Here is a 13172-nt window from a genome sequence, read left to right as displayed (position 1 = left end):
CCATTCATTAGATCCATGCCTGTCTTCAACCTTGCTCGCAGTGTAGGAATTAAATGAATGCCATCCAGTTTCATCCAAAGATATTCATGGTTGTCAGAGGACGAAACCTACTGACAGTGGCGATTAGTCCAAGGGCGTAGATTTGGTTTTGGCATTGGTGGGGACGGATGATTCAACCACCGAACCCTGCCCTGTTTCTTTTTTCCCCTTTTTGTCTTTGCTTCTTGATAAAAAAGGAGAAATATGCTTGCCTACATATGCTATTCTGCATGCTTTTAAACTGTTTAAAATTACAATTCATAGTTTTATATGTGAATTATATGTTAAATTACTATTAAACAAATGACTGACTAAAGTATTTTAGACTTTAGTTTACTTCAGCCATATTCCATATAAATCAGGTATCATACAAAAATAAAAATAGCTTCAAATACATTCATGACAATAAAAGAATATGACTTTAAGGACTTAACAACATTACTTAAGTTATAGCACATCAACATCTCTTATACATTAGCACTAATGGAACACTGAATGACCTGGTGGGTTTTGTACATAAAACTACTCATCTAAGATTACCACAAAGTAAAAGATCTCTCAGCAAAATTATGCAACATTTTAGGCACACTATTGCCCCGATCAAATCAGTGAGCTGGGATGTTTTATTCTCAACATGAACTACTGTTACAGCAACAGACATGGACTACTGGTGCCCCACACAACAACTTAATGTCCAGTATGTGAAGGAGCCAAACACATGCCTTCTCCTCTCGTTAACTGAGATGAACTGCTGGCATATTTGTTTTACATCTATACTGTCCAGTCTCTCCTGGTGGACATCGCAACAAGTTATTCATGGTTACATACAATTTTAGACTAATGTGGGCCAAAGCCTAAAACGACTAAAGCGCCGGGACTTTGCTGTTCTCGTCGGCCCAGATTCTGATGTGCCGGGACTTTGCTGTTCTCGTCGGCTCAGATATTTGAAGTTTACACAGGTCGCCTGAAAATATGTTAAAAGTTTATTTTGCGACCCAGAAAGAGTAATAAGAGTAATATTAAAACTAAGTAGCTGCAGTAATAGTAGCCATTGTTGGAAACTGGAATTGGCTGGGCCAATCTGAGATATGGTTTTTCAATTTTGTTGTCTGGGTGGAAAAATGGGAGAAATTCGGGAGAATGGTGGCTCCGGAAAATTTTCGGGAGGGGCACTGAAATTCGGGATTCTCCCGGAAAAATTGGGAGGGTTGGCATGTATGGCCTAACGTTATTATGACGGACACATTTTATGGGTGAACTTGACTTTAAGTGACTTACAGGTTTCTTTGAAAAATACTTTCTTATAACCAGGTTCTTCCTTTTTGCTGCCATCCTCCTCTCCTCCTTGCAGGTCCTCGCAGCGCAGGCTTGCCGCTGCTAAAATTAAACAGAGCTCCCTGAAAGGCACAGCCAATCACATTGGCCATATTTGTCACATGACGTAGGACCCCAGAAGAGAACTTAATTTAACTCTTTCTGCACCGCTTTTTGAATGAGACTTTGACAGATCGTTTTTTTTTCTTTCCATCAGTTTTGTTTTTCTTTACTCGAAGAGATCAAGTTATTGGTGGGGACAATTCAATAATCGCTGGATATTGGTGGGGACACGTCCCTTCCGTCCATGCCAAATCTATGCCCTTGGATTAGTCCTCTGACTTTCCTCTAGTACCACAATGAGGTTTAATATTTTTGTTTTTTCCTGTTTAGCAGAATGTTTTAGCACACTGTAGATAAATTGTGTACATGTACAATTGTGTACACTAATGAAATTTGTGCGTGCACTTTGTGTTTAGTGCTAACTAGGAGCTGTTAGGTTTTTTACACATACAGTATAACTAAGAGAGTGTTCCTGTTAACAGCGACATCATAAACCTAACAGGATATATTTCATATAAAAGTCCATAAATATTTGTTGCTTGTGGGTTTCAGAGCTGTAGACTTCAGACTTCACATCTGACTTGGACTTGACTCTAAGACTTCCTGAGTTGACTAAAGACTTTAAAAAAACATAACATGACCTCAGAGACTTGCAGTTTGAAATCTGGACTGACCTAAAGAACGGGACTCTTGACTTGGGACTTTCTTAAAAAGAAAAGTAAAAGCTCTGCTGTGTGTAGAAGTTAAATTGTTAATGTAACTGTTTTGATTGCATTAAAATTATGAATCTTTTTCTTCATTGTTGTTATTTTGGAGTGATGATTTGGGGGCACTAAATGCTTTCAAACATGTACTCTGTTTTTTGCAAATTCATCCTTTAAGCCCACAACAATTTTTTTGTGTATTTGTTTATATAGAATTTAAATACTTTTATTCATATTGCTAAATAATTTTAACAATTACAAAACTGTCAGAAATTTGCAGCATCGGTTATGGCAAGCCCTTCATCCTTTAGACAGGAGACACCCCCACACTTCGGTACTGATTAATTTGGGGCTTGTTTTGCGTAAAATATCACTAAATATTAATCAGTTTCTAAAGTGCTCCCAGGTTATTTTATGTGCATTAACTAACTGACTATTTCAGGTTTGGAATGCAGTTTTGTTTCTGTGTGTATGGATAAATAAATAAACTGCCTTGTACAGTGGCGGTCAGCAGGAACCCAAAAATAAATCTGGGGGTCCTCCTCGTGCTTAGGGAGGCGTCACATGTACCCATTTCAGGTTTCAAGCCTCTCATTTACTTCAGATGGTTTGATGTGATGTGTTGCTGAGCTGAATTGTGGATCCATTGCTTTTCTTTTCTTTGCTCAAGCTGCTTGTGCTAAAAAGTTAAGGCAAGTTCAAATATCAAAGCAGGCGCCAGCAAATCGAATCACATTTATTTAAATCCTCCAGTGCTGCAACTAGCCAATCAAATCATGTTATGATAATATCCTGAGAGAGGGAGGTAATTGCTTGTGCATTCGTCTATCAAAATACAGGAGGAGTTGGTCATTACAGGGAGTCATCAGCCTGTTGTATAAGAAAAAAGTCTAGCACAGGCAGCTTACTTGGCTTATGCTAATTGCTAATCTAAACTCAGTTAGGCTGCCTTGTGAGTGATTGTTTATTGCTGCTGTGATGTTTGCACCAGCAAAGATGCTCCCCACATGCCCATCATCAATCACTGAAGCAGCGTGAATCTTCTCCAAAGGTCCATCCACAACTACGCAATTTCATTTTAAACATATGACTGTCTCACTCACAAGTAAACCAAAATAATAGAGCACCGCTGCAGCCTTGCATTGGATAAGTGGAGGAAGATGGATGGTCTTTGTTTCACTATTTTTCTCCCTCTGTAGTTTTTTCTACTCTTTTAGGCCCGATGCTTCCTCTTTGCACAGGTGCACACATGCCTACTGTACGGGAAAAGTCCAGATAATGTGTAACAAGTGTGTTAGCAGAGACAGAGATTATTTCTGAATAGGTTCTGCTTAGACGGAGATTTTAAAACACTTTCAAAATAAGTGTTTTAACGTGGATGCTACCTAAATGTGTTTCCAATGAACTTTGTCACATAACGAATACGATATACAAGATTCTCCATATAAGACCAAACAGTTTTGTGATATTTTAAAATTTTGTTTTTTATGCACTACATGGAAAAACACCTAGAGTTACTACTTAAGAAATGAGGTTAACAGTTCTTCCCTATTAGCAGGGTTTTGTTTACAGCCACATAATCAGTTACAACTCTCCGTGCTGTGATTAGACACAGATGATTTAAACTTTTTTGTTAGAGAGTCAGAAACAGAATATAGTCAAACTGAGAAGCACACTTGGACTTCATTTTGGCTTGACCTTGACATCACCGTAACACACACACACATACACACAGCATGCCATATGGACCCCTTACTTTGAGTCCCGTAGAACAAATAGAACAGCAATAAGAAACAGATTGAAAGTTTGTTTTCATGGAAAGACATCTCCAACATTCCTCATCTCACACAGACACAGTTCGAGCAGATAAGTGTAAACACAAGATGAACCTAATAAAAAGCATGCTGCTGTTGTTTAAATGTAAACATATGATAAACGTGAACTCACAAACTCTTAAACATGGACACTGGGTGTTTATAGGTGATTTTCTGCCTCAGACTGCTTTAGTACAACTAAACATGCACATTGCCTTTATGTAGAACATGAGCTGTGGACACGAAAGAGTCATGTCGGTTGTAATTAATACCAATAACAAGCAATGTTCCTAAGAGGAATGTCCTTAGTGACAGAATTTACCTCACCTGTATCTATCTGTAGGATCAGTGTATTATATTTCCATCAAATCAAACCTCACACCTGAACTCTGGCTTAAAAGCTGAGATTTTACAATTGCAAGAGACACAGATCTTAAAAGTGAATGATTGATTGTCTTTTAAGTCCAGTAAATAAAGGATGATCTTTGGTTTAGTTTGACCCTGGGAAACTGGAAAATTAAATATCCTATATTTTATTATATTCCATGGCAAAAATAGAAAAAATATATTTTCTATTACAGCGATCCATAAAGCCAATTTTTGTCATTCGAGGTACCAGATAGAAATAGTGGACACCTGGGTAGTCACTATCTGTGAATAAAACTTATAGGGCTCTAGAAGAGACTTAATACCAGCATTATGTCAATAGATGTGCTATTTGTTGAAAACAAAAAACTTTGTGCACGTACTATTCACATTTGTTACACTGCGTATTTTAACAGTCAGGGCAAATATTTAATCTGAGCAGCCGCTGGTTGTCAATCCACTTTAATCAAATTAGCCACTAAATGTTTAAAACCTGCCTGTATGAAACACAGAGAGTATATAAACTTACTTACTCAAATGAAAGTCTGTGAAACCTTTTGTTTAATCACAATTAAGAAAAAGTCATTACGATTTTCTTAGCATTTATTGACCTAAGGTGTGAGAGTTTGCTAGTTTATACAATGCATTAAAACTTGCTGCATTGCAAGTGTAATAAAGTTTTAAAAGTAATAGCTATCCATTCTCTTCCATGTATCCAATTTCGCTGGTAAACATAACAAATGTAAAAGATAAAGGGAGCAGTTAAGTCAGAGAAATGCTAAGAAAAAACAGAATTTGTTGGTGTAGCTGTAAATACTCACCCTAAGCTGTTAGCTTTCTTCAGGCTATGCTAGCTATCCATTTAACAGTCCTTGCACTGCTGCTAGCATAGTATAGTAAACAGCGTAGCATAGTAAACACATAAAATCATGCAACTGAATAGAGTAGATCAGCCCCATACATCCGCCCTCTGTTGAGTCCATGTGGTACCTATCATATTGGCGGATACCTTAAGTATTATGCACTGTAAACAATTAGCATGAACAATGTAGCTGATTTACAGCAAAGAACTGGAGATACAAAAACAAAAGTAAAAAAACTAAATTGTGATTTACTATTAGATTGGTTTATAAAATAAATTAGTCTTTTTTCTCTGTTTTTGAAGAGGTGATGCACCAAAAAACAAAAGTAAAAAACTAAATAGTGATTTACTAATAATTTGGTTTATAAAATTAATTTGGTTTTTGGTCTCTTTCTTTGAAGAGGTGACGGACAAAAAAACCCCAAAACTTAAAATTTTTTTTTAGTTTTATCCTCTCTATGCTCTCCTGCTTTGTGGCTATAAGCTCTCGTTTATGAAAAAGATTTTCTCCTGCATATGTTTTGAATTATGCATCAAGTGAGGATCTGTGTGTGTGTGTGTGTGTGTGTGTGTGTGTGTGTGTGTGTGTGTGTGTGTGTGTGTGTGTGTGTGTGTGTGTGCGTGCGTGCGTGCGTGTGTGTGCGTGCGTGCGTGTGTGTGTGTGTTAAACAGTAATCCCTTGGATGGTTTACTAGGCCAGTGGTGTGGCATGAGTGAGACATGAGGCTTTAACCCCAAAACATATGCTGCTTCCCCGTCTCTCGTTCTGTCTACCTGTTTCTCTCTCTCTTTTCTTTCTAGCAGCTTAAAGAAGTCCACTGCTGCCAATCTCTGTAATGGATTCATTTGCCGTGAAAGGATGTGTTTTTGCTGCGCGCACGCCTGTTTGTGTGTCTTTGTGTGTGTGTCTAACTTGTGTGTGCGAGCGTAAACTTTCCATCTGGGATCTGCTATCAGGAGAGATGTGCTGTGAGCATGTCAGTCTTATGCCTCAGTATATGTGTGTGTGTGTGTGTGTGCCTGTGTGTGTTTGTGTGGGCGCTCATCTGGTCTTGTGAGGTCACTTCCTTCCTTTCTGGCCTCAGTGCTCTTCAAGTGTGTGAAACAGATTTAGTTGCATTTAAAGTCCAGCATTTCCCCACAAACTCATGGCGTCACACCTTTAAAATGCGAATGCATGGTAGTGTTGAATGTTTGTTACTATTAAAGTCCGTTTTTGATTCTCTTTATTTAAATAAGGATCCATTCATTCCTTCATTTATTGCAGCAAATGCATTTCAGCAGTGGCTCAGCAGTTGCCTTGAACTGCCTAGACGGTGCTAACCTTTGATGTAAGAGCGCTAAGGAAGAAGTCAATGTATTAACGACCCAAAAACATGGAAAGGATTCCTTGAAAAAAGATGGAATATTATTAATGAAAGTGTGGGACTTGCATTTCTTGGAGGTTTACAAAATGCGATTTTTGAGGTGTAATTTCCAGTTCTAATAAACATGTTTTTAAGGTTTACGTGTGGAACGGATGGGCTGAATAATTAAATATGTAGTTAACAACATCCTTATTTACAAGAATACATCCCTCTTTTCCCCTGTGTGTGTGTGTGTGTGTGTGTGTCTGTGTGTGTCACAGCTAACCGAGCACAGAGCGCAGCAGCCAGCAGCTCTCAGACAGGAGATGCCTTAGGGAAAGCACTCGCATCGGTAAGTACAGCACACACGCGCACACACACACTTTCATGCACACACATTTTATAATGCTTTTCCTCCCAGTTCTGTTCAAGTGTTTTCAAGCCATTCTAGATGTGTAATACTACTTTAACTCTATCCTGTATTCTTGCAACTCTCATTGTTGTACTGGATTTTTTACAATTTTTACAGATCTATTCTCCTGATCACACGAACAACAGCTTCTCTTCCAATCCCTCCACCCCAGTCGGATCCCCACCCTCCCTCACAGGTAAATACACATGATGCTTAAGGTCCAATCACTGCACAGCAGCTACTATATAACCACAAATCTGCACAGACTGACACTCACAGAAGAAAGAAGCAGAGCTGACTTGGACTCGAGTAAGACCTGAATAAATCTAAAGGACGTGAGACTTGACTCAGACTTGTTTAAAATGACTGGACTTTTTCAAGACTTGAGACTTTTGACTTGAACTCGTCCCACGTGACTTTTGACTTGCCTCTTTGGTGATTTGTAACTTGATTTGAGCTTGGCTAACTCAACCCTCTAGACCCTTTCAGTTTGCCTGAAAGAAGCATGTGATCTTGTAAGAAAGTTTTCTTATTAAATTGCAGTAAAATCCTCTAATTGCACACATTCTCATCTCTGAAGCCTTAATTCGTTATTTTTAATGTCATAAACTAGAACAACAAAACAGCTTTGTTGAATTTTGCTACTCTTGGCACTTCAATCTGATTAACCGCTGCAGGAGTCATGGTCGTGCTGGCCCACTGCTAACCGAATTTAACAGTAATATTGGTCACACAAACACTGGAAACCAAATCACAGTTCCTAAACACAAATAAACATCATAACACTAACAAATATACAACTTAAACTCTCACATATCTTTAAGTCTTTCTGTTTTCCAAATAAAAAAATATGGTATTATAGTGTAAAAAATACACTCCAATGCATTAACAGGATTCAGTTGTATTTTTCAAAACTTACTTTTTGTTCTTTCGCATGATTTAGGACTCATCTAAGACTTTTTTTCATTTATTCTGTCATCACATTTTACACAGAGCGTAAAAAACACACATAAAGTTCAGTCTTTGTACCAAGTAGTAACTAAATTGGATCAGGCAGCATCAGTGTTTGCAGTATCCCTGGCTTTCATTCTCTTCATTAAAGCTCCTCTACTCGCCAAAAACAAAAGAAAACGACAGCAAACTCAAGCTTCAAAACATATTTGTAGGCCATTGTTTTGAAAACAAAAAGTGAATTACACATTTTTGTACTTATGTAAGCATTATTCAATAATCTAAAACTAACAATAGAAACACTTTTCTTTCAGCCACTTTCTTTTTAGCTTTTTCTGCAGTGAAATTTCAAAGAAAAAACATATTTTCTCTGTACACAGTTTGAAAGCGACTTTGATTTTTCTATCATTATTAACATTATTTGCATTCTTTTAAAATAAACCAGCTCATTAAATTTGATATAGTGAGACTTTGGAAATAGTGGTTCAGTATGATCGCAGTAAATAACCTTGTTAATAATGCGCATGACACTTTTTTGTGATAAAACTATTGAATTTATTGTTTTTTAAAAGTGGAACCCCACACTTCCACATAGTGACAAATGTAAGGAGGTTTTCACAACACAACATTTTAATAAATTATCAACATTACATGTATTAATATGTTTAACCGTTATGTAATGAACCCCTTGACTTTACCTAGTGTAAAAAATACAGATTCTCTAAAAAGGTTTGCACTGGCTGAAAGTTACCTCTGACTTGAAGTTTGAAAGCACTTCAGAATTAAGTTAACAGCACCGGGTTGTTTCGACTGGCCTGAAACCTCAAATCTTTAATACAGCTCTGGGGATGAGGAGAGTATTAAGTTATCCAAAATATATTTAAAACACTAACTGAAACTATATATTTAATTGAATAAACTAGGGATTTCTTTCCTTATCAAAAGTGCAATTTCTTGTCATAAGACAAGATAAGGCATTAATAATTGCTGTCTCCTCTTTGCACCCCTCCTCGCTCTCCTATTTCCACCAATTACTCCTTCTCTCTGTGGATGCTGTAAACTCTAGCTGCTCCTTAAAGTGAAAAATGACTTTTCCTAATAATAGTTGTGTCGAATTTGTCTCTAATTGTCGCTGCTACACACACCGTTTGATAGTTCGCCGCCGCGCCTTGTGACTGATAGCTTTAATTACGAGCACCACTTCGACAAATCGTTCACAAACCTACTGGCTCTGCAAACACAGTCCCCCTCCTCTCTTCCTCCTCCTCCTCCTCCTCCTCCTTCTCTTCGTCATTGTAGCTGTCTAGGATATTGCCTGCTAAACCATAATTGGTGTTTATCATTGTGTCAGAGTTACTCCACTTTTTACAAATTAGAAATGAAGCCTATTAGAGCAAACTACATGCAAATTGATATCCAAGGCTAATTTTGCAAGGGTGTTTTACAGCATTGGACTCGGAATAATTTACCCTGCCGTTTAATACATATATTTGTATTTGCACATGAATGTACCCAGGTGATTATTCATTAATTAGCATATGGAAATGAGCATGTAATATGAATAAAGGAGAGGGGAGAGAAACGACTGCGAGACAAAGTGGGAAGACAATGAAAAAGAGAAACGTGCTAATGAGATGAGATCAGAGTTACAAGGAAGAGATCGGCGGTGAGGGCAGAGAGGGGAATGGAAGGGGTTCAAGGAGAGAGAAGGGGGAAAAAAGAAGAGAGCCGAAACAAACACAGGAGGAGGAGGAGAGGTATAAAAAGGGAGGAGGAAAGAAGGGATCTTTAACCGCCTGGGCAGGTTCCAACATGGGCAGGTTCAACCATTATAGATCAGCATAAATGGTAAAATTATGAATTTGAATGAACATTAAAATAATTACTTTTAGCAGTTGTTAGGTTGTTAGTTAGCGGTTCAGGCCCTCCATGTTCACACATGACTTCAAGATAGATTTTTGCCTGGTGGCCAAACCGTGTTACTAAAACTTCTGTTCATTGCTAGCCATCATTTTGTAATCCAGTTTCTTGTTGAAGCAAACAGGGTCTTGGGAGCAGAATTTTCTTAAATCGAGAAATCTGTTGTAGCTTAATGTCTATTTTTAGATTGACTTTTATTTAAATGTATTTGGCCACAGTATAAAGTACTTTCCAGAAGTCAAATGGTATGCATACACCTCTTCCCTAACCTTTCTGAGTATAATTCTGTACTCTCAGAAATAGCTTTATATTTCTGCCACCAAAGCATTGCCTAGGTCTGATTATTGGACCAAGGTATTTATATTCCCCTTTCTGAGAGACAAGAAGATACTAGACTGTTTCTTAAGGAGGATTATCAAGAGATAATAGTCTTTGATATTAAGGTTTTCATGTCCTTTTTATTTAAGGTAGATGAAGGACATTCAAATTAATTTGGACAAGTTTTATTCTACTTGTGTCTTTGGGAGCCGAAGTTAGCAATGTAAGAACTTTTACGCGCAGTGTTGGGGAGTAACGGAATACATGTACCGCCGTTACATATTTAGAATACAAAATATGAGTAACTGTATTCCGTTACAGTTACCGTTTAAAAAGGTGGTATTCAGAATACAGTTACTTTGGTGAAATAAATGGATTACACGGCGGTACTTTCCTGTTTCATATTCTCGCGGGTCAGGACTGTTTGGGTTTGTTTGACAGCTACGTTCTGTTGTTCCGGGCGGCAGCGTTACGGTTGCCATGGTTACAGGGTGACGCACTCTCTCGCTGCGTGTTTCCTGGGTGAGAGAGCGCTTTTTTGTTGTTGTTGTTGTTGTGCTAAGCTAAAAGGCAGAATGCTACAGGCATGGCCCTAAAGAATGTAGCCTCATGGGCAATGTAGTCCGTGCTGCAGCGAGAATGGACTACCATACCCGTTATGTGTCTGTGAGCGAGGGAGGGAGAGAAAGGAAAAGTCCGAGCTGTCACGGAGCAAAAACGGGAGCTGGAAGCATGTAAATATAATAATAACCACCGCAGCCAAGAAGAGTGCCTGACGAGCCCAGTTGTAAGTAAGCTATTAAGACTCGACTGTACACTGTGTTCGTGTTTTCCTCCGGAAAAAATAAGTTCCGTTGGAGCAGCCTTTCAACGCCTCTCTCTGTCTCTGGCAAGCAAAGTTGACCCAGACAACAAAGTAAAGCTATTTTTCGGCTACCAGCCCGACACGGAACCCACCGTATTAGCCAGAGGTCCCTTTACTACGGTTCGGAGCCGCGGACCTTCAGTAACAGTAATAAATCACAGCAATAGTACATTCACGTAGTTGTAAACAGCATGATAATATATTAAGTAATCCAAAGTATTCAGAATACGTTACTCTCACTGAGTAACGTAACGGAATACGTTACAGAATACATTTTGGGGCATGTATTCAGTATTCTGTAATGGAATACATTTTAAAAGTAACCTTCCCAACACTGTTTACGCGTTAACCTTCCTGAGGTTTTTCTTATGCCAATATGACCATAGGCGCAGATATGAGATAGCTAAAGCTTTGAGTAGACAGTAAGACAAGAAATGTGACATTCAAGTGTCACCTTATTTCAAAGTGTGTAGTGATATTAATAAAAATATGAATTTGCTGGGCATACCTGTACTCAGTGTTGCTATCAGGTTTTATACCACTGTTTTACAGTACAAAACACAAATAAGTAGCCCCGGCTTGGGTGCAACAGCAGCACCTTCCACAAAGCCCCTTAAGGTACAATAACAAGCTGTTTTTAGCTTCTCCATGTTTGTTCTGGCAGAGTATTACCGTTCCCAATACAACCCTGAAAGGGGATTTGTGACTTTGTCTGGAATTGAACCAGCAACTTTTTGGTTGCTTGCTAACTGTATTGACCACTAAATTGTTTCAGGAATAATTATAGCCCATATGACAAGATTATTCATTGCTTGGTTAGACTTGGGTACCACCAAAACCTGGTCAGATTTAGGAAAAGATCCAAATCTGACCAAAAAAAAATAGTAGCTGATTTTTTTTTTTTATAAGCTTTAACAGACTTCCCAAATTTAGAAACTTCTGCTCTCAAGACCCTGTTTCCTTTACAGGAAGCTGGATTACATACATATTGTTAAAATTTGCGATATAACGGTTGTATTGATGCATAGCAGCTACAGCATGTAAAAATGCTCTCATGGACGTGTTCAGTGTCAGGCTAAAAAGGGTTAAAGCAACTAACCAAGCTGACCTCTGAAAGTTGTGACTAAATGCAATAAAATGATGGTGAAGGTGGTTCACATGGTCATTTTACACATTTCTGTGAGACCAGTTTCTTCTAGCGCTCGCACGTTCCAAACTGGCTAACATGCTCACTGGCCACAGCCCATTCTTGTCTCTTCTGTCATCTGTTGAAAGAACTACACATACTGGCCTGTCGTCTCTCAGAAACTCATATTAATGTAAATTCACACAAGTCGCTGTGTCTCCTCTGCCTACCAGCTAATGAGACCTGTCGATTCAGATGCGGCCCTTCAGAGTGAAAACCAGCACAAAAGCAGAGACGAGCAGGAACACAAAGCTTGTTTATTCTGCAGAGGGCCCATGCTAATCAACCACTTGTACCTTTTCAAAGACAAAAGCCTGATATTAGCATTTTTGCTATGAGATATGAGTTGGTTTGTTTTTGTCACCGCTTCCTCGTCTCTGTGCCTATTATGTCTGAGCACCACGAGTGGATACGATTAAAGGGTCTCCTCGTGTGTAAAGACGTTTTGTCTGGCATTTGGCGCTGCACGTCGAGTGTCTTCTGTCTTTGACATATAAAAGCAGCGGTTTTGGCTCTATTCCACACGGACATCCAGCCATTTTCTGCAGGGTCATGGAGGGTCGGTGTGTATCCAGCGTGCACTGGGTCTATCAAAGAACACATACAAATGAAGACATGTCAGCTTGAACTGTAAAAAAGCAGAAAAAAAGTTGAATTCCCATCCCGATCACCTACTCATATCTGCCTCTGGTCTGAATTCTCTCAAGTTGCCCTTGCTTTTAATCTGCCTCAGACCTCTCCATCTCAACATGATGTGTCCTTGTCTCCTCTCTCCTAGCTGCCAGTTCAGCCGTCTGGTCGAGGAATGGCGGGCAGGGAGCATCATCGCCAAACTATGAGGCTCCACTGCACTCTCTGGTGAGCACATACATACACTAAAACACCAGTTCACCCCAAACCGTATTTTTCCACTTTCTCCTAATTACCCATCACAGGTGGTAGAAAGCATTTTTGTTTCTCAAGGTTTTGAGATGTCCTGCACAAAAAAAAACTGTTTAAAGGAACATTTAGC

General features: G+C 38.8%; 1 protein-coding gene across 9 annotated transcripts in view; it reads left to right on the top strand.

Annotated features, from left to right (window-relative positions):
- LOC134618721 (transcription factor 4-like) overlaps positions 1 to 13172 on the top strand; it is a 235360-nt gene that overhangs the window by 195232 nt on the left and 26956 nt on the right. For all 9 annotated transcript variants that reach the window (XM_063464252.1, XM_063464251.1, XM_063464248.1 and 6 more), the window contains 3 exons: positions 6790 to 6860; positions 7038 to 7116; positions 12939 to 13018. In XM_063464252.1, coding sequence (XP_063320322.1) covers positions 6790 to 6860; positions 7038 to 7116; positions 12939 to 13018 — 230 coding nt within the window. The remainder of the gene's footprint in view (positions 1 to 6789; positions 6861 to 7037; positions 7117 to 12938; positions 13019 to 13172) is intronic.

Source organism: Pelmatolapia mariae, linkage group LG20 (assembly GCF_036321145.2).
Source record: "Pelmatolapia mariae isolate MD_Pm_ZW linkage group LG20, Pm_UMD_F_2, whole genome shotgun sequence".
NCBI lineage: Eukaryota > Metazoa > Chordata > Actinopteri > Cichliformes > Cichlidae > Pelmatolapia > Pelmatolapia mariae.
Note: the sequence above shows the minus strand (reverse complement) of the source record. Positions and strands in the feature narration are given on the sequence as shown.